Here is a 15,460-nt window from a genome sequence, read left to right as displayed (position 1 = left end):
GTTAGGGCCCCCGAAGACTTCACCTACTGACGGGGACGACTTCGTGGCCTGGACTCGAGCCTTTCCTCGCCGAGGGGAGGCTCTTTGGGCGGTGAGTGAGCGCTCCCTCCCAGACCGTGCGGCTCCCCGCGCGAGGGCACAGGCGGGGCGGAGTGGCTCCCCCCGCCGCGGGCGCGGTGGTGCGGTCCGGCGCGGCCGCTCGCACATGGCTCGGGAGCGGGGCCGGCGCGCGCGCGGTGTGGCCTGGGAGAGTCGGAAGCGCGGCGGAGGCGGCCGGGCCTGAGTTGAGGAGGCTGCGCCTGGGCCCATGCAGGACGCGGAGAACGTAGCGGCGCCCACGGCCGCCGAGGAGCTGGCCGAGCCGGGGCCGCAGCAGCCGGCCGCCGACCCCCCGCCCGAGGAGGAGCCGGCGCGGCCCGGGACTCCGGAGGCGGTGAGCGAGGGCGCGGCGGCGGCGGCCGAGCGCGAGCCGGACGCGAGAGCAGAGCTGGCGGAGGCGGCGGCGGCGGACTCTTCCCGGTCGCCCTCGCCGCCCTCAGAGCAGGAGCCCCCGCCCTCCGGCCCGGCCCCGGCGGAGCCGCGCGGGGAGCCCCGGGACGAGGCCGCCGAGCGCCGGTCGTCGCAGGCGGACAGTGAGGACGAGGGGGACGCGGCCGAGGCCGGGCTGCGCGCACTCGAGAACGGCGACTCCGACGACCCCTCCTTCAGCGACCCCGAGGACTTCGTGGACGACGTGAGCGAGGAAGGTGCGTGTCCGCGGAGGGGCTCTCCCCGCGGGGGTCTGGGCCGCCCTGCCCCGGGGCACGGGATCTCACGCGGGGCGGATCGGGCCCATCTTCGCGCACCCACGGAGCGGGGCTCTTGACACGATGAGGTTGGGTGCTGGCCTCGCACGCGTGAGGGGTCCAGGGTCCCGATCTGAGCTAGGCACGGGTGGAGGGGTGGCGCTTCAGGGATCCTTTACGCGGCGCCAGGCCCAGACGCCCTGGAGGTTTTTCTAGGGCTCTGCTTCCCGGGTTCCGTAGGCATAGAAGAGGTTGTGCTGACTCCCCAGCGTGGAGTGAGGTGCTTCCAGGACAGCCTGCCACCTCTTAAATACGAGGGTGAGAGGGAAGTGCTCGGTGGAGCGGTGGTCCGTGAGAGTAGAGCTGGAGCGCCCGCATGTCACCCCTGGATTCTGCAGGGGGTGGGGGGTGAGGACAGAGCCAAGCTGGAGGCCCCAGGGGTGAGTGGACCCTACCTAATCCACAAGGCCCTCCTAGGACCCAGCACAGCTACCCTCAGGGAGTTCGAGGCTGGCGACTTCCAGGCTGCATGTGGGCTTCACCCACCAGCCTTTCCACTTCTAGCGGGGCCTTAGCCACTGTACCAGAGCTGCTGCTGTGCAAAGGGAGGGGAGGGGGCGCAGCAATAATAGTAACCCACCGTTTTGTTAGGCCTGATTTCTCATGATAAAAGACATTCTGATCCAAAAAAGTAGGACACATCAAGTCTGTCTGAACTAATGGTGACTTTGCAGGACAGAGTAGAACAAACGGCCCCTCACAATCCCAATGCCGTCATTTATGGAAGCAAGAGACTGCCAGGTCTGTCTCCCACAGTGTGGCTGGTGGGCTCCAGCTGCCCGTCTCCCGGTTCACCGGCTGACCCTTGGCATCAGAGAAGTAACGGAGAGTGTTGATGAGGCTTTGGACCGTGGGCAAGTGGAGGAGGGCCCCCACCATCGCTGCTCTTCACCGGTCTTCTCTGCAGATTCCACTCTTTCCCTTCTCTCATTAGTTGAGATTTAATACCTACATCATTTCGCATATCAATCACGTCAAGTAGAATTGTGCAATGGCTGCCACACAGATTCCACTTGCAACTGCACTTGGTGTTTGGCCAAACAGATGGCTGGTCTCGGTGTTCGTGTCAACTGAAGTGTCCTCCTAAAGCTCGTTTTCCTTAGCTGTTCTCACTTTGTTCGCTTCAGCACACACTTTGCGCTTCCAGCTGCCGTCTCCATCGTAGTAGAGCCAGGTGAGGACAGGAACTGAGAGGCCCACATGCCGGTGCTCGGTCAAGGACAGGGGTTTTTTGGTGGAGGATTTACGAAGTACGCTCCCTCAGCAGGGCTGGCAGGTTCTTAAAGGCATTTGTGCCGAGTCCCCAGTGTGCATCAAAGCCAGACTCTTTATGAGCCACCTTGTAAATGCTGAGCAGGTGTAGCCGGCCAGTTGGTTGGCTGGGGAGTGGTTTTGCAGGCACGCTGAGCACCAGCTCCAGTTTCCACAAGGAGGAGGGTGTTCTTTCGCCCCTCGTTTCCTGGGTCTCACCTGCACCTCTGTTGACATCTGCCCGGCAGGAGTTTTGATTGGCTTGTTTCTTCCCTATAACCTTTCCAGTATTGCCCAGAAAGGCGTTTGGATCAACTCAAGATCATTTCTACCACACACACAAGCAGAGGGAACATGCCTTAAACACCCTTTGAGATGGAAATGTAGCCACATCGCTTCTCTGGCGACGGTCAGGAGTTGAACCTGGCGGTGACTGGGATCCAGAGTAGTGCGAGGTTGTCTCACAGTCGCCTCTGGCTCCTTTGGCTGCAGTGTTGAGGCAGTGCCTTTTCACCAGGGCTCCCTGGTGGCCACTTCACAAGGGGGCTCTTCACCTACCCACCCCGTGCCTCCTTGCCAGCCTCCAGCTTCTGTACCTCGGCAGTTCTGTGGGCGCTGTGCGTTGGGATCAGCTGGGTGGCATTGGGGTCTTCATTCTGACAAGCGAGCCCACTAATTGTTCAGAACCTGTATAAGCTGGGTTCCCTTTGGTGCTGTTTCACCTCCTCGTCTGCCTCCATCTGCTCAGATGTGGAACTTTCCTGTTGAAGCAGTGGGTCTGGGCCCCACCCCTGACAGCAGTGTGGATGTGACTTGGAGGCCAGGTTTGCCCCTCAGCTGAGTGCCCCAGGCAGGGGTCACACATAAGCCTCCATCCTTCTTTATCCCAGGCCTTCCCACAGCAGTGCTGCTCTGCTGGCTCCCAGAACACAGCCCCAACAACAGACATTTTCCTTCTTGTTTTTAAGGCCTGTTCCTGGGGTTATTTGGGGTGCTGATTCAGAAAATTGCATTCAGTAGACCGTATCCACTCCAATATCTTAGATATGGTGTTCCCCTATATTTACAGCTGTTAGGTTTAGCTGACATGTCAATTTATCATCCTAGTCTGGTCTTCAATATGAGAGTACAGACCCACTGATGGTAGGGTGTGACAAATGGGTAAGAAATACTTGAAAAAGCATGAGGGAAGCTGTAGGTATACCCAGGGTGGCTAGTTGGCTCTGCATTGAGGTGCTGCCACAATCACGAGGTCAGTGGTTCGGAGCCACCAGGCACTCTATCCAAAGGCTTGGAAACCCCAAAGGGCAGGTCTCTGTCCTGCAGGCTCACAGTGAGTTAGGGTCGATTTGATGGCAGCGGGGTTTTTCTTTTCGGTGTGGAGGCTGGACAGTGTATACAAAAGCTATGTGCGGGGTACCGCAAAGCCAGGCATGGCTTGAGGAGATGGAAAGGACCGTTGAAAAGGTGCACGTGTGGAGTGTGGGGCAATCCAGAAGGTCAAAGTGTGGCACTTCAAAGCAATTTTCACGAACACTTGCTGAGATCTAAGTTTTTCTCCAAGTTATGCAATCCCCGTCGCAGAACACGTTTCAATGTGTGGAAGGGAACGGGTAGATCATGTTCGACGTCTCCGCAGTGAGGGTGCCTCCAGGCTGCTGTACAGAACTCTCCCTTTCACGAGTTTCTGTGCATGAGTGGAAAGTTATGCTGTCTTGTAACAGGACTGCAACATTGTACTTTGAATAATGGAGTCTGAGCTCTGACAGGTCCACTCTGTAGGTCTACTCTGACAGGTCCATTCTGTGTTTCAGAATACTTGAATCTTTCTCAGACCAGACTGAATACCAGTCAGTCAGAGGGTAACGACCCCCGGGGACCCTACTGTAGGGCAGAGTGGAACTTGCCCTGTGGTTTCCAGGCTGAGCGTCTGATTTTTGTCTAGCACAGCAGAGGGCTTGTGCACAACCCATTGGCCATTAGGGTCATTCTCATTCCTGACCTCTCTTCGTTCAAGTGTCTTGAGTTCAAAGGAGACCATATGAAGCGTAGCCTCGCCTCTATATTTAGTACAACACAACAACTCGATGCGTTTTGTTTTTAACATGAACAGCTCTAAGTAAAGCCAGCCTGTGCTTCCCCCGTCTCAGGCTAGCTAACACTACATTCAAATATCCTGGGGGTTTGTTGTTTTTCATGGACAAGCAGAGGGAAGAGTAGTCGATTTGGTTTCTCAAAAACTAGAGCTGACAGGGGAAAAGGTGTCACGTTTGGAATTGGCTGGTCAAAATGTCTCTACATTTGAGGCACCAAAAGTGTGTATTGGTGTGTGTATGTGTGTGTCAGTCAGGGTTCTCTAGAGAAACAAGACCAGGACACTTAAGATTTTATGTAATATATAAGAATAGGTTTACACATCGAGAAGGAATATAACAGCTAGTTAGTCTACAGAGGGTTCAGTTCACCCCACTTCTGTGAAACAGTATACTGGAAGTCCTTCAGCTCAGGTGGGTTGCTGGGTCCAGGGTCAAGGGAGCAGACTGCAGAGTCTGCTCGCCCCCTGCCCCTTTCCCACTCCCCCAAACAGCAGGGTGGGTCTCCAAGGGAGCTTAGCGAAGTAGGCCCAGATGGAATGACCACACAAGCAATTCAAGGCACCAGGACCCACCAGCCTCCAGCGATGTGTGCACCCGTCGTGAGGCTGGTCTCGAAGCCTCAAGCTCTAGCAACACGATCCATGGTTGGCTGGGACCACAGGTAGTGTAGCACACAGGTTGAAGCAGAGAACCAGCTAAAGCAGCAGCACGCTCCAAGCCGCTCTGCTCACCAGAGAGCAAGGGGCGGTGAAGCTTGCAGAGCCATTGATCTCTGCCCTCCAATCAAACTGACCCAATTAATCTCATGTTCCTATCGGCCAGGTTGGCACAATAAACCTACCTGTCTCCTAGTGTGTCAGTACAACTCTAGACAGTCCTCGTTATCATAGAGATTCATGTGGAACCAGCAGCCTTTTCCCTGTCCCCATGGAGTCACAGGTACTTCTACCCTGTCCTGTGGGGTCACTGAGTTGGAGCTGACTTGATAGCAGCGAGTTTGGTTTGGGGGAACAGGTTACAAAATGGTATGGATTTTTTTTTGCCCACCATACTTCTTGTCACCATGCCACAGACATCTGTCTCTGGTCCTTGGCCTCTGCCTTGCTCTTTGGGCTGGGAAGCCCACCCTTCTGCCTCAGGATCTTGGTGCTGTGCCCACTCCCCTTACCCCAACACACACACATACCAAGCAGGGGTCTCACAAGGGCTCCCCTGGTGGTCACTGGGTCCTTGCCCTGCTTCTGAGCAGGCCCTTCTGTTTGAGTCTTCTACCCAGTCCCCTGGTGGGGCCTACAGAGACGAGGTAGAAGAGCTGTGCTTGAGTAGCTCCCTGTCACCGTGCCGAGGTTTCTGGTTTCAGTGACGTTCAGTTGCTCTTGCCAGGAGCTGGCTGCCTGTCGTGGTCGTGTAGAGCGTCCTTCCCATCCGGCCTCTGGAGATCTGCTCTAGAGCGATTGAGAATCATCTCCGCCCTTTCCCTGTGCAGAGTTACTGGGAGATATCCTCAAAGACCGGCCACAGGAGGCAGATGGCATCGACTCGGTGATTGTGGTGGACAACGTCCCTCAGGTGGGGCCTGACCGCCTGGAGAAACTGAAAAATGTCATCCACAAGATCTTCTCCAGGTTTGGCAAAATCGCCAACGACTACTACCCAGAAGAGGACGGCAAGACAAGGGGGTGAGTTGTGCTTGCATGGGAACACCTGACAGATCCTGAGATTCATACGTGTGTGGTATCACGTGACCCTCACACCTGCACGGACTCACCCCGTGTGTATCTGAGGCTTTAGGAGAGGGTTACGGGGGGCAGTTCTCTCTCTCTCTCTCTCTCTCTCTCTCTCTCTCTCTCTCTCTGTGTGTGTGTGTGTGTGTGTGTGTGTGTGTGTGTGTGTGTGTGTCTCTGTCTCTCTCTCTCTCTTCCAATCCCACTCGGCTGGACGTCTCAGACTGAGCAGCGATTTGGCTTGGGCTCCGGAGATGATGGTGGGAAAGAAGGCATCTGCAGTGTGGGTCGCATGTCATGTATTGCACATTGCCCGCTAAAGTGACGAAGAATGCGAGCTTCACGTGTCTGTTGGCCCTCAGCACGGAGGGGCACGCTTGATGTCCCAGGACAGGTGCCCTCACAGTTAGCTTGTGGGCATTTGACGGGCTGTCGTTGTCATTTAAAGAGAAACGTGGGTGTAAGAGGGCTTCACACCGAGGGGAGGCTCTGCTCTGGGGTGGCCGGGCAGCCCCGTTACAGTCTGCCCGAAATGCAGGTACATTTTCCTGGAATACGCGTCTCCTGCCCATGCCCTGGATGCCGTCAAGAATGCCGACGGCTACAAGCTGGACAAACAGCACACCTTCAGGGTCAACCTCTTCACAGATTTTGACAAGTGAGTTCAGGGCCAGTGCACAGCCATGCCCCTGCCAGTGGCACCCTCTAGCCATCTGTGCCGCTCAGGCGCCCGTGCCTGTAATCATGGGGAGGGAGGGGTGTCCCAGGACGGAGGGTGAGAACCGCACCGAGGGGTAGGTCTTGAGTGTCACTCGGCTGCTCTTCCTTCCGCAGGTACATGACGATCAGTGACGAGTGGGATATTCCAGAGAAACAGCCCTTCAAAGACCTGGTGCGTTGCGTGAAATGTGTATCTCAGCCTGGGGTATCAATTCCTTGGGGGCAGAGACAACACAGGAACTGGATGGCTCTCTCAGGACAGTAGCCATAAGTGTGTTTTCTCTTGTGAGAAATAAAGACGCATCCTCCTCCTCTGTAGGGAAACCTGCGCTACTGGCTGGAAGAAGCGGAGTGCAGAGACCAGTACAGTGTGATCTTTGAGAGCGGGGACCGCACCTCCATCTTCTGGAACGACGTGAAGGACCCTGTCTCCATTGAGGAGAGAGCGGTGGGTCCCCAGGCGGGCACGCCCCCTCCCCGCCGCCCCCCAGCCACCTGAGCTCATGGACAAGCAGGCAGAGGCTCTAGACGGAACAGCCTTTTCTCGCCAGCAAACAGCTCCTTGCTTGAGAGTTGGGTGGGGTTGGAGTGGCGGCGGTGCTGTGGCTTTGTGCCGGGGCACCATGGACGAGCGGGAGGAAGTGAGCTTGCCCCTGGCCTTTCCTTGCTGGGCTCACACTGCTGCCCCTCTCTCCACAGAGGTGGACGGAGACCTATGTGCGCTGGTCCCCGAAGGGTACCTACCTGGCCACCTTCCACCACAGGGGCATCGCGCTCTGGGGCGGAGAGCAGTTCAAGCAGATCCAGAGGTTCGGCCACCAGGGGGTGCAGCTCATCGATTACTCACCCTGTGAGAGGTGAGCCCTCAGTTTCTCTGAGTGCCCAGTGCTCAGTTTAACCTCGTCAGGACAGGTGATGTGGACCTGCCATGGCTGTTGGTAGTCTCTTCCCCGGACTCTGCATCCTCCCCTGGCTTTCATGTTGGCAGGAGACACAGCAGGTGTTCTGTGACCTGTCTGCTGTCTCTCTCCAAGGCTGCCTCCTGGCCCTTCCTTTCTGCTGACGGGGCCGCTTTCACCAGGTGGGGTCACAGCACCCCTGCCCCCAACTTGCATTCCAACTTAGAGAAAAGTGAGAATCCTGCAGAGTTATCTGTGCCAGGCTTCTTGGAGCTGCCCTGAGATGAGTCGGTGGGATATCCTCTGCCATACTGCACTGAGGGTCTTTGTGGGAAGGGTCACGTCTAGAGAGAAGCGGACTCTGGGGCCCACAAGCTCACAGTGAGCCTGGGAGTGTTGCCCTTGGGCTGTCTCAGTCCCTGAGGTTGCGAGGTGGTATGTGCGGCTGCCTGGAGGGCAGGTTGCTAGGAAGCATGGTGCCAGGCCATGGTGGCTGGCTGTCCAGCAGTGACGAGGAAGCACGGTTGAGTGCTCTACAACGCCCCCCCCCCCCCAATTCTCCCAGATACCTGGTGACCTTCAGCCCTGTGATGGACAAGCAAGAGGACCCGCAGGCCATCATCATCTGGGACATTCTGACAGGCCACAAGAAGAGGGGCTTCCACTGTGAGAGCTCTGCCCACTGGCCCATTTTTAAGTAAGTTGGCATGTGCAGCTTGCATACCATGTTGGCCGCAGCCACCCCCACCAGCTTGGGCCCCTTGCACACGGCCTCAGCCAAAGCCGCCCCACCAGCCTGCAGCCTCTCTGTTTCCCTTTGCAGGTGGAGCCATGATGGTAAATTCTTTGCCAGGATGACCCTGGACACACTCAGCATCTACGAGACGCCCGTGAGTACCTGAGGAAGGCACTGTCACCGTCTGTGTGGTTCTTGCCTGTGTCTGATGCTGTCGGGCTGGGGCAGCAGACGGGTGGGAGGCCGTGGTGCTGTTTACCTAACTGTGCCCCTCCCTCCCATGCAGTCTATGGGCCTGCTGGACAAGAAGAGTCTGAAGATCTCGGGGATCAAGTGAGTGGGCGCTGGGTAGGAGGGCGGCACTTCTCGGGTGGGCTTCGTTTTGATCACCTTCCCATTTGTGAGTGAGATGGGCCGCAGCCCTTGGTGGCCCCAGAGATCTGCGTGGGGAGAGCAGGCATGGTTCTGTGACCCGGCACCCCGCCTTGAGGTAGCTGTTTCCAGTGCAGCAGACCTGAACAAAGAGGGGGGTCAGGGTCTAGAGACCCTCCGTTCATACTCCCGCCACCTGGTCCTCCTCTTCACCTGCAGAGGCGGGTCAGCAAGTGCTGATGTGAGCTGCGGGGCTGTACATGCAAGGGTCCCGTTGCCCATCATTCTCTTATACTGCTTAATGGGAGCCTTTCCTCCTTGTCTTCAATGATTCGTAGAAACCCCCAGGCTGGTGGCGGCTGTCTAAACACAGTAGGCTATGAGAGGGGCCAAAGGGCCTTGGTTTGGACTCTCATGACCCTAGGGGGGTGACACATAGTGGCTCCCTCCCTAGGGAGCGAGTGAGACTAATCCTCCTGGGTGCTGTGCTGTCACTGGGGACCACGTAGCTGTGTGCTTTGTTCTCATCGGTCTGTCTGTCTATATCCTGCGTCTCTTTGTTTTACAGAGACTTTTCCTGGTCTCCTGGCGGCAACATCATCGCCTTCTGGGTGCCCGAAGACAAGGACATCCCAGCCAGGGTCACCCTGATGCAGCTCCCCACCAGACAGGAGATCCGAGTCAGAAACCTCTTCAACGTGGTGGACTGCAAGCTGCACTGGCAGAAAAATGGCGACTACCTGTGTGTAAAAGTGGATCGGACTCCAAAGGGGACCCAGGTGAGCTGGCATTGGGGAGCCTGCAGCCCTCAGCTCAGTGCACACCTGGTGTCCTGGATGTAGGTGCAAGCGGCCTGGTTCTGATGGGTCAGTTTTCAGGCCCACCTAATGTCCTCATAGTGGCCTGGGTGGGAATCCTGGGCTTGAACTTTGGGCTGTGAACACACAGGTGTCCAGTGAGGTGTCCACACCCGGCTGCCGGTGTCCTTTCAGCACACTGCTGCCACAACCCGAGTCTGCCCTGCCTGTGGTTACACTTTGCCTGCCTTCCCACCCACTTTTCACGCTTTGAGCAGTGCAGGCAGTGCCTCAGCAGCTCCCATGGGTGTCATTCTAGGGGCTTCGCTGGATCCACTGGCAGTCACTCCCTGCTCCTCACAGCCACCCGCCCCCTGGTGGCACCTCTGTCCCCATACACGTGCTGTGGCCTGTGTGTGACCCTGGGATGGTGTGAGGGCTGGAGAGGATCACCCAGTCTATTGGTGTGTCCACCTTACTCAGCCAGCAGGTGCCAAGGTCCAGGCTTTGAGCTCATGGGGGTTTTGCACCCTTTGGTTGGCAGCCGAGTGCTTTAGTCCTGGCACCACTAGGGCTCTGAAGCATTCACTGAGTGTTTCCATGAGCTTTGTTCTGCATGGCCAGGCTGCCGGCTTGTAGTTCCCTCCGCAGATGGGGGCAGGTGGCCACCATCGTGTCCTCAAGGGTCCTGCACGCCCACGGAGCGCTCAAGTCCTCTGATGGCGTGTGCACCACCCTGCTCTCTTTCTCCCCGCCCACCCCAGGGTGTTGTCACAAATTTTGAAATTTTCCGAATGAGGGAGAAGCAGGTGCCAGTTGACGTTGTGGAGATGAAAGGTGAGTGGCATCTTGATCCCTGGACTCTTATGTGCGTGTGCCATGTTGCATGTGCAGTTCTCGCCTGAGCCAGATCGGCACCGTACTGAACGCTTGGCTCCTGGGAGCTCCCCGCTCTCCCCCATCCCTTCTGGCTCCCACCCTGACCAGGAGCAAGCCCTGTCTCTCCTGCCTGGGAGCTTTATAGCCGGGCTGGGGGTGGGGGGTGCGCCCACACGCTGCTGACCCCACCCCATTCACACTGACTGCAGAGAGCATCATAGCCTTTGCCTGGGAGCCAAACGGAAGCAAGTTCGCCGTGCTGCATGGAGAAGTGCCGCGTATATCCGTGTCCTTCTACCATGTCAAGAGCAACGGCAAGATAGAGCTCATCAGTGAGTGGCCCCCCCGGGGGGCGGGGAGCTTTCTTGTTCCTAACGTCGGGCACTGGGGAGGGCTTCCTGTTCGTGTTCTTGCTGGGGTCCTGTCGCCAGTCACTGGCTGTTGCTCTCCTCTCTGGGGCACTGTTCTCCCATGGTCAGGCTTTCTGGGACCCACCCTGACCCCAGGGCAGTGTGCTGTGAGGACCTCTGGCCTGTGTCCAGCCCACTCTGCGACATGCCCTGTTCGTTCCCCCTCACCCTGTCTGTGCCGCTTCTCACCTCTTGGGGAGTTGTTTTGAGGATTGGTGCATTTGTTGAAACCTTTCCAGACTCCCCAGAGTAGCAGGCCTTCTGGTGAGGTGAGTAGAACCCATGGTCAGTCCCCCACCTTGTGAACGGAGCAAGTGTCAATAGCATTCATTATTGGTTGTCCCTGTGGTGGAGGCCTACCCCGATCCAGTGGCAGCCGCTGGCCCATGGGGAGCCCATGCTGCTGTCGGTGCCATGGCTGCGTGCCATCACCGCTGCACCACCAGGGTGTCCCCTGGGTTCTGACTGGCAGCCGTGGTCATGCAGAGCCCTGCAGGTCAGTGACAGGCCCTCCTGTCGTTGCAGAGACGTTCGACAAGCAGCAGGCCAACACCATCTTCTGGAGCCCCCAGGGACAGTTTGTTGTGCTGGCTGGCCTGAGGAGGTGAGGTGGGCTTCTGCTCTGGGGGGCTGGGGGAGGGTCACACGGGCCCCTGGCAGTGAGTCCCTGTGGGTGGAGCAAATGGCCTTTTTGGCCGTCCTCACCTGTGTGGGGGTCCCTGCATTATAACAGGCACTGGGTGCCACTCACGGGGCCCCTGGGGATGAGGCGCACTCTGGGTGTGAGCATGTGTGTGCTCCTCCTCCTCAGTATGAATGGTGCCTTAGCCTTTGTGGACACGTCTGACTGCACGGTCATGAACATAGCCGAGCACTACATGGCCTCCGACGTGGAGTGGGACCCCACGGGGCGCTACGTCATAACGTCTGTGTCCTGGTGGAGCCACAAGGTAAGAGACCAGCTAGTGGCGGGAAGGGGCCCTGGTCCCACCCCCTCTTTCCTTGTTCTCGCCCTCTGCGGTGCTGGCCGCTCCTTCAAAGGGCAGCATGTCTTGAGTCCCATTTCCCTGGGAAGTCCTGGTCGGCAGCCAGCTGGCCACAGTTTCTCCATGGGGAAAGTCTTGCTGGGAACCAAGGTGTCTCGCACTGAACTACAGGTGTGATAACACCGCCTATTCTGGCCCGAGGTCCTTGTCACAGCCCAGGGGGCCGATGAGGCCTACCCCTCAGTGGGCCTGTGACAGCGTGCTGTGCGGTGTGCCTCCTCTCCTGCTGTGGCGGGAGCTCCGTGGCGGCAGGGCTTCACTCTACTCATCCTCAGTGTGCCGGGGCCCTAGGACGTGCAGAGACCACGGTGCCTGTGGCCCAGGCCTGCGTTTACTCAGGCGCCCTGTCCAGCACGCCCTAACCAGTTGTGTCGCCACCCACCCTCTAGGTGGACAATGCCTACTGGCTGTGGACTTTCCAGGGACGTCTTCTGCAGAAAAACAACAAAGACCGCTTCTGCCAGCTGCTGTGGCGACCTCGTCCCCCGTCACTCCTCAGCCAGGATCAGATCAAGGTCCGGCAGCCCCCCAGGGAGGCTGCGGGAGTGGAGGATATGTTGGCTGTGGGCTGAAGGGGGGAGGAGGGGTGCTGGTTGCATGTGAGAGATTCGGGTGGGGTGGGGGGCTCAGCGGAGCCGTGGATGAAATGCAGAGTGGCGCGTGTACCTCCCTGGGCCTGTGGAGTCAGCACCTTCCCCCAAAGCCTCCTTGCTCACCTGCTGGAATGAACTGAAAGGATGGGTTTGTGTGGCCTGAGGGACGCCCCAGCCTGGAGATTGTGTGGCTTGTCTGTTTCAGCAAATTAAGAAGGACCTGAAGAAATACTCCAAGATCTTTGAGCAGAAGGACCGCCTGAGCCAGTCTAAAGCCTCAAAGGTGAGGAGGGGTGGCTGCTAAGCTGGGTTGGGGGGAACGGCGGGAAATGAGCACCTAAGGAGTTGTGTGCTTCCGGGGAACTCGGGAGCTGACATCAATCAGGACAAGGCTGGGAACTGAGCACCTAGCTGGGGGCAGCGGTCAGTGCCCAGCCTCAATGTCCCCTGGCTTTGCAGGAACTGGTAGAGAGAAGACGGACCATGATGGAAGATTTCCGCAAGTACCGGAAGATGGCACAGGAGCTGTACATGGAGCAGAAGACCGAGCGGCTGGAATTACGCGGAGGTAACCGGCCAAGCAGTCACTCTATGGGAGAAAGATGCTCTGTTAGCGCTTACAGCCTAAAGACCCTGGGCGGCCCCTCAGGAGAGTGGCCTGGCTGCCAGCGTCCGTGGAGCTCAGCCTGGTCTGTCCCGCTGGCGCTGCCCCAGGAGCCGGGACACCGTGGTTTTCACAGCACATGCGGTCTCGGTGGTTTCCTTCTGCTGCCCCACCGCACCCTGTGAGGCTTCCATGGTCTCGGGGGACCTGAAGTGAGACTTGCTGTCACAGACAGGCTGCAGTGCAGCCGAGGGTCTGCCTGCTGCTGTAGGGCGTCTGTGTGCGCGTGCACTCGAAGTCAGCCCACAGCCAGCCAGGTTTGGGCCACGTGGGGTGGGAGGTAGGCCCGCTTGCTCCAGCTGTGGCTCAAACATCCATCCCCCCAGGTGTGGACACTGATGAGCTGGACAGCAATGTGGACGACTGGGAGGAGGAGACCATTGAGTTCTTTGTCACCGAGGAAATCATCCCCCTGGGAGACCAGGCGTGATGCGGCCCACGGTAAGGGGCATGCAGGGGGAGCTGGCTGCCTTGCCGGCATGGTGATGGGCCACAGTCCTCTCGGGGGTCCCTGGCCCCCACAGGCTGTGACGGGTTCTTCTCTCCTGCAGTGTCTTCTCCACGTCTCCTGCCAGGTCTGGTCCCCTTGCAGAGCCAACAGCCTAGACAGGACCTCAGGCGCTGGGCCTCTTCCATCTGGACACCCTGTGCCTTTGCCTGGCGCCCGCCATCTAAAACCCCAGGCATCGCCTCACGTCTCTGCTATGGGTGAGGCACCCGAGCTCTGTGCCACCAGTGTTTGCTGCCCAGAATCCGCGCTGGCCTTTCCCTGCCTCTGCCACTGAGTACAGCACCACCAAACGCCAGTGCCGCTCTGGGCCTCTCCCCAGGCTCGGCTGCCCAGGCGCGTGCGTGTCCTGGGGGACGGGCAGGGGCGCCTGTCCCCAGGGGAGCCGGCTCCCGCAGGCTGACCACAGAATAAAGCAACACCCTGTGTGAAACGCTGCTTCGCCTATCTTTGTGGAGGGCTGGTGAGCGGACAGCTCCCACACCCCAGCCCAGAACCTCTGACTTCATTTCCGCCTCCGTTTCTCACTGTGTCTTGTCTACGGGGAGGGCCAGGAGCTGCAATGCTCCCTCGTGTATGGGCCCCTGGACACTGTGCCTGCTGCAGAGGTCGCAGTCTCCTGTGACACTGTACCCCACTGCCTCTGTCCCTTCTGGAGGCTGGTTTACGGAGCAGTGACACATCTGCCCAACAGCAGACCCAAGGGCTGCTTTGAGATGGGAGAGGCTCCTATGGGCAGGACACTAGCCTTGGCCTCTGTGGGGACCCCAGTTTGGGCCACACACTGGCTGGTCTGTGGGCATGAAGAAAGCACATCTCCAGTCACCTGTGGTTTCTGAGAAGCCACCTACTGCCCCAGCACACCTTTTCTCGTCTGCATCTCCGGGACAGGCGGTGACCCAGCCTTCCAGGGGCCCCGTTGTGTTCCGTTTGTCAATAAAGGACTTTGGGAAGGACACACTCTTGTTGCTTCCTCGACTCTCCCATGGGGCAGTGGGTTTCCCGAGCAATACCCGTGCCTCCTGTGTTGGGGCAGAGCCAAGGGCTAGGGGTGATGGGTGGGTACTGGCCTCCATGGTCCATCTCTGAGACCACCCCCTGTGCAGAGTAGTAGGGTGAAGGCTCATGTCATTTGGAGCATATGGGTGCTGGAGGTACAATGCGATGGGTCATCCTACCACCGGGCCTGTTGAGCATTTGACGAGGCCCAGTGTCAAGCCTGTCCTAGGGCCTCTGGGCAGGCTTGGCTGGCTGCTCGCCTTTGGCCACTAGTTGAGCATTGAATGGCTTGGGCCCCCCAGGGTCTCAAACAACCAAATGGGTCGCATCCTGGGGTAAGCAGGTGCAGGGAGCCCTCTGCACAGCAGTGCAGAACCCACTGCCACCCTGGGCATTTCCAGCCGTGTAGTGCCACTGCCCTCGGGCTCTGGGAAAACTGCCATCCAGTCAACCACTTGGGGGCTCTAGGATGGGAGAACACCTGTGGGTTTCTGAGACGGAGTGGTCCCATTGCCACGGAGCAGCTGGTGGCTTCAAACTGCTGATGTAGTTAACAGCCCAAAGCGCATGCAAGGAGATGAATTTCTAGTGGAGTCTGCTCTTCTTAGTTCACATTATTTTCTTATGTCCATGTCTTGCAAATTTGGGTCCACCCTGGCTTTTGCTTCCTTGGTTGGGACTACTAAATGGAGAACTGGTTCGAGGCCCTGGGAAGCCAGACAGCTGTGGTTGTCTCTGCAGAGCCCCTCAGCCCAGGCTTGGGCTGCGTGGCTGGCAGGGAAGGGCTAGGCATGTGGGCTCTGGACAGTCACAGTGAAACCTCAGCCGCTGCCTCTGGGTTCTGTGTGTGTCCTGGGCTGGGAAGACTTGTGCTCAGGGTGGGAGGCTCCTGTGGAGCTGAGCTCAGCACCTGAGCAGCAA

General features: G+C 58.3%; 1 protein-coding gene across 1 annotated transcript; it reads left to right on the top strand.

Moving 5' to 3' along the window:
* The first annotated feature begins 216 nt into the window (after positions 1 to 216).
* EIF3B (eukaryotic translation initiation factor 3 subunit B) lies at positions 217 to 13,973 on the top strand. Its single transcript, XM_075527587.1, has 19 exons — positions 217 to 746; positions 5,679 to 5,871; positions 6,455 to 6,574; positions 6,751 to 6,808; positions 6,956 to 7,084; positions 7,336 to 7,493; positions 8,101 to 8,232; positions 8,359 to 8,425; positions 8,558 to 8,604; positions 9,212 to 9,422; positions 10,205 to 10,277; positions 10,529 to 10,651; positions 11,255 to 11,333; positions 11,541 to 11,679; positions 12,165 to 12,290; positions 12,574 to 12,651; positions 12,828 to 12,936; positions 13,359 to 13,473; positions 13,584 to 13,973. Exons 1-18 carry the CDS (start codon positions 308 to 310, stop codon positions 13,460 to 13,462), a joined length of 2,385 nt encoding a protein of 794 aa, XP_075383702.1. The 5' UTR covers positions 217 to 307; the 3' UTR covers positions 13,463 to 13,473; positions 13,584 to 13,973.
* The last annotated feature ends 1,487 nt before the right edge of the window (positions 13,974 to 15,460 follow it).

The sequence above is a fragment of the Tenrec ecaudatus genome, chromosome 12, assembly GCF_050624435.1.
Source record: "Tenrec ecaudatus isolate mTenEca1 chromosome 12, mTenEca1.hap1, whole genome shotgun sequence".
NCBI lineage: Eukaryota > Metazoa > Chordata > Mammalia > Afrosoricida > Tenrecidae > Tenrec > Tenrec ecaudatus.
Note: the sequence above shows the minus strand (reverse complement) of the source record. Positions and strands in the feature narration are given on the sequence as shown.

Coding starts and splice junctions, on each gene's coding strand:
- EIF3B (XM_075527587.1), top strand. CDS start 308: ATGCAGGACGCGGAGAACGTAGCGGCGCCCACGGCCGCCGAGGAGCTG. Junction 8,233..8,358: donor GCCCACTGGCCCATTTTTAA/GTAAGTTGGCAT, acceptor TTCCCTTTGCAG/GTGGAGCCATGATGGTAAAT. Junction 12,291..12,573: donor TCAGCCAGGATCAGATCAAG/GTCCGGCAGCCC, acceptor TGTCTGTTTCAG/CAAATTAAGAAGGACCTGAA.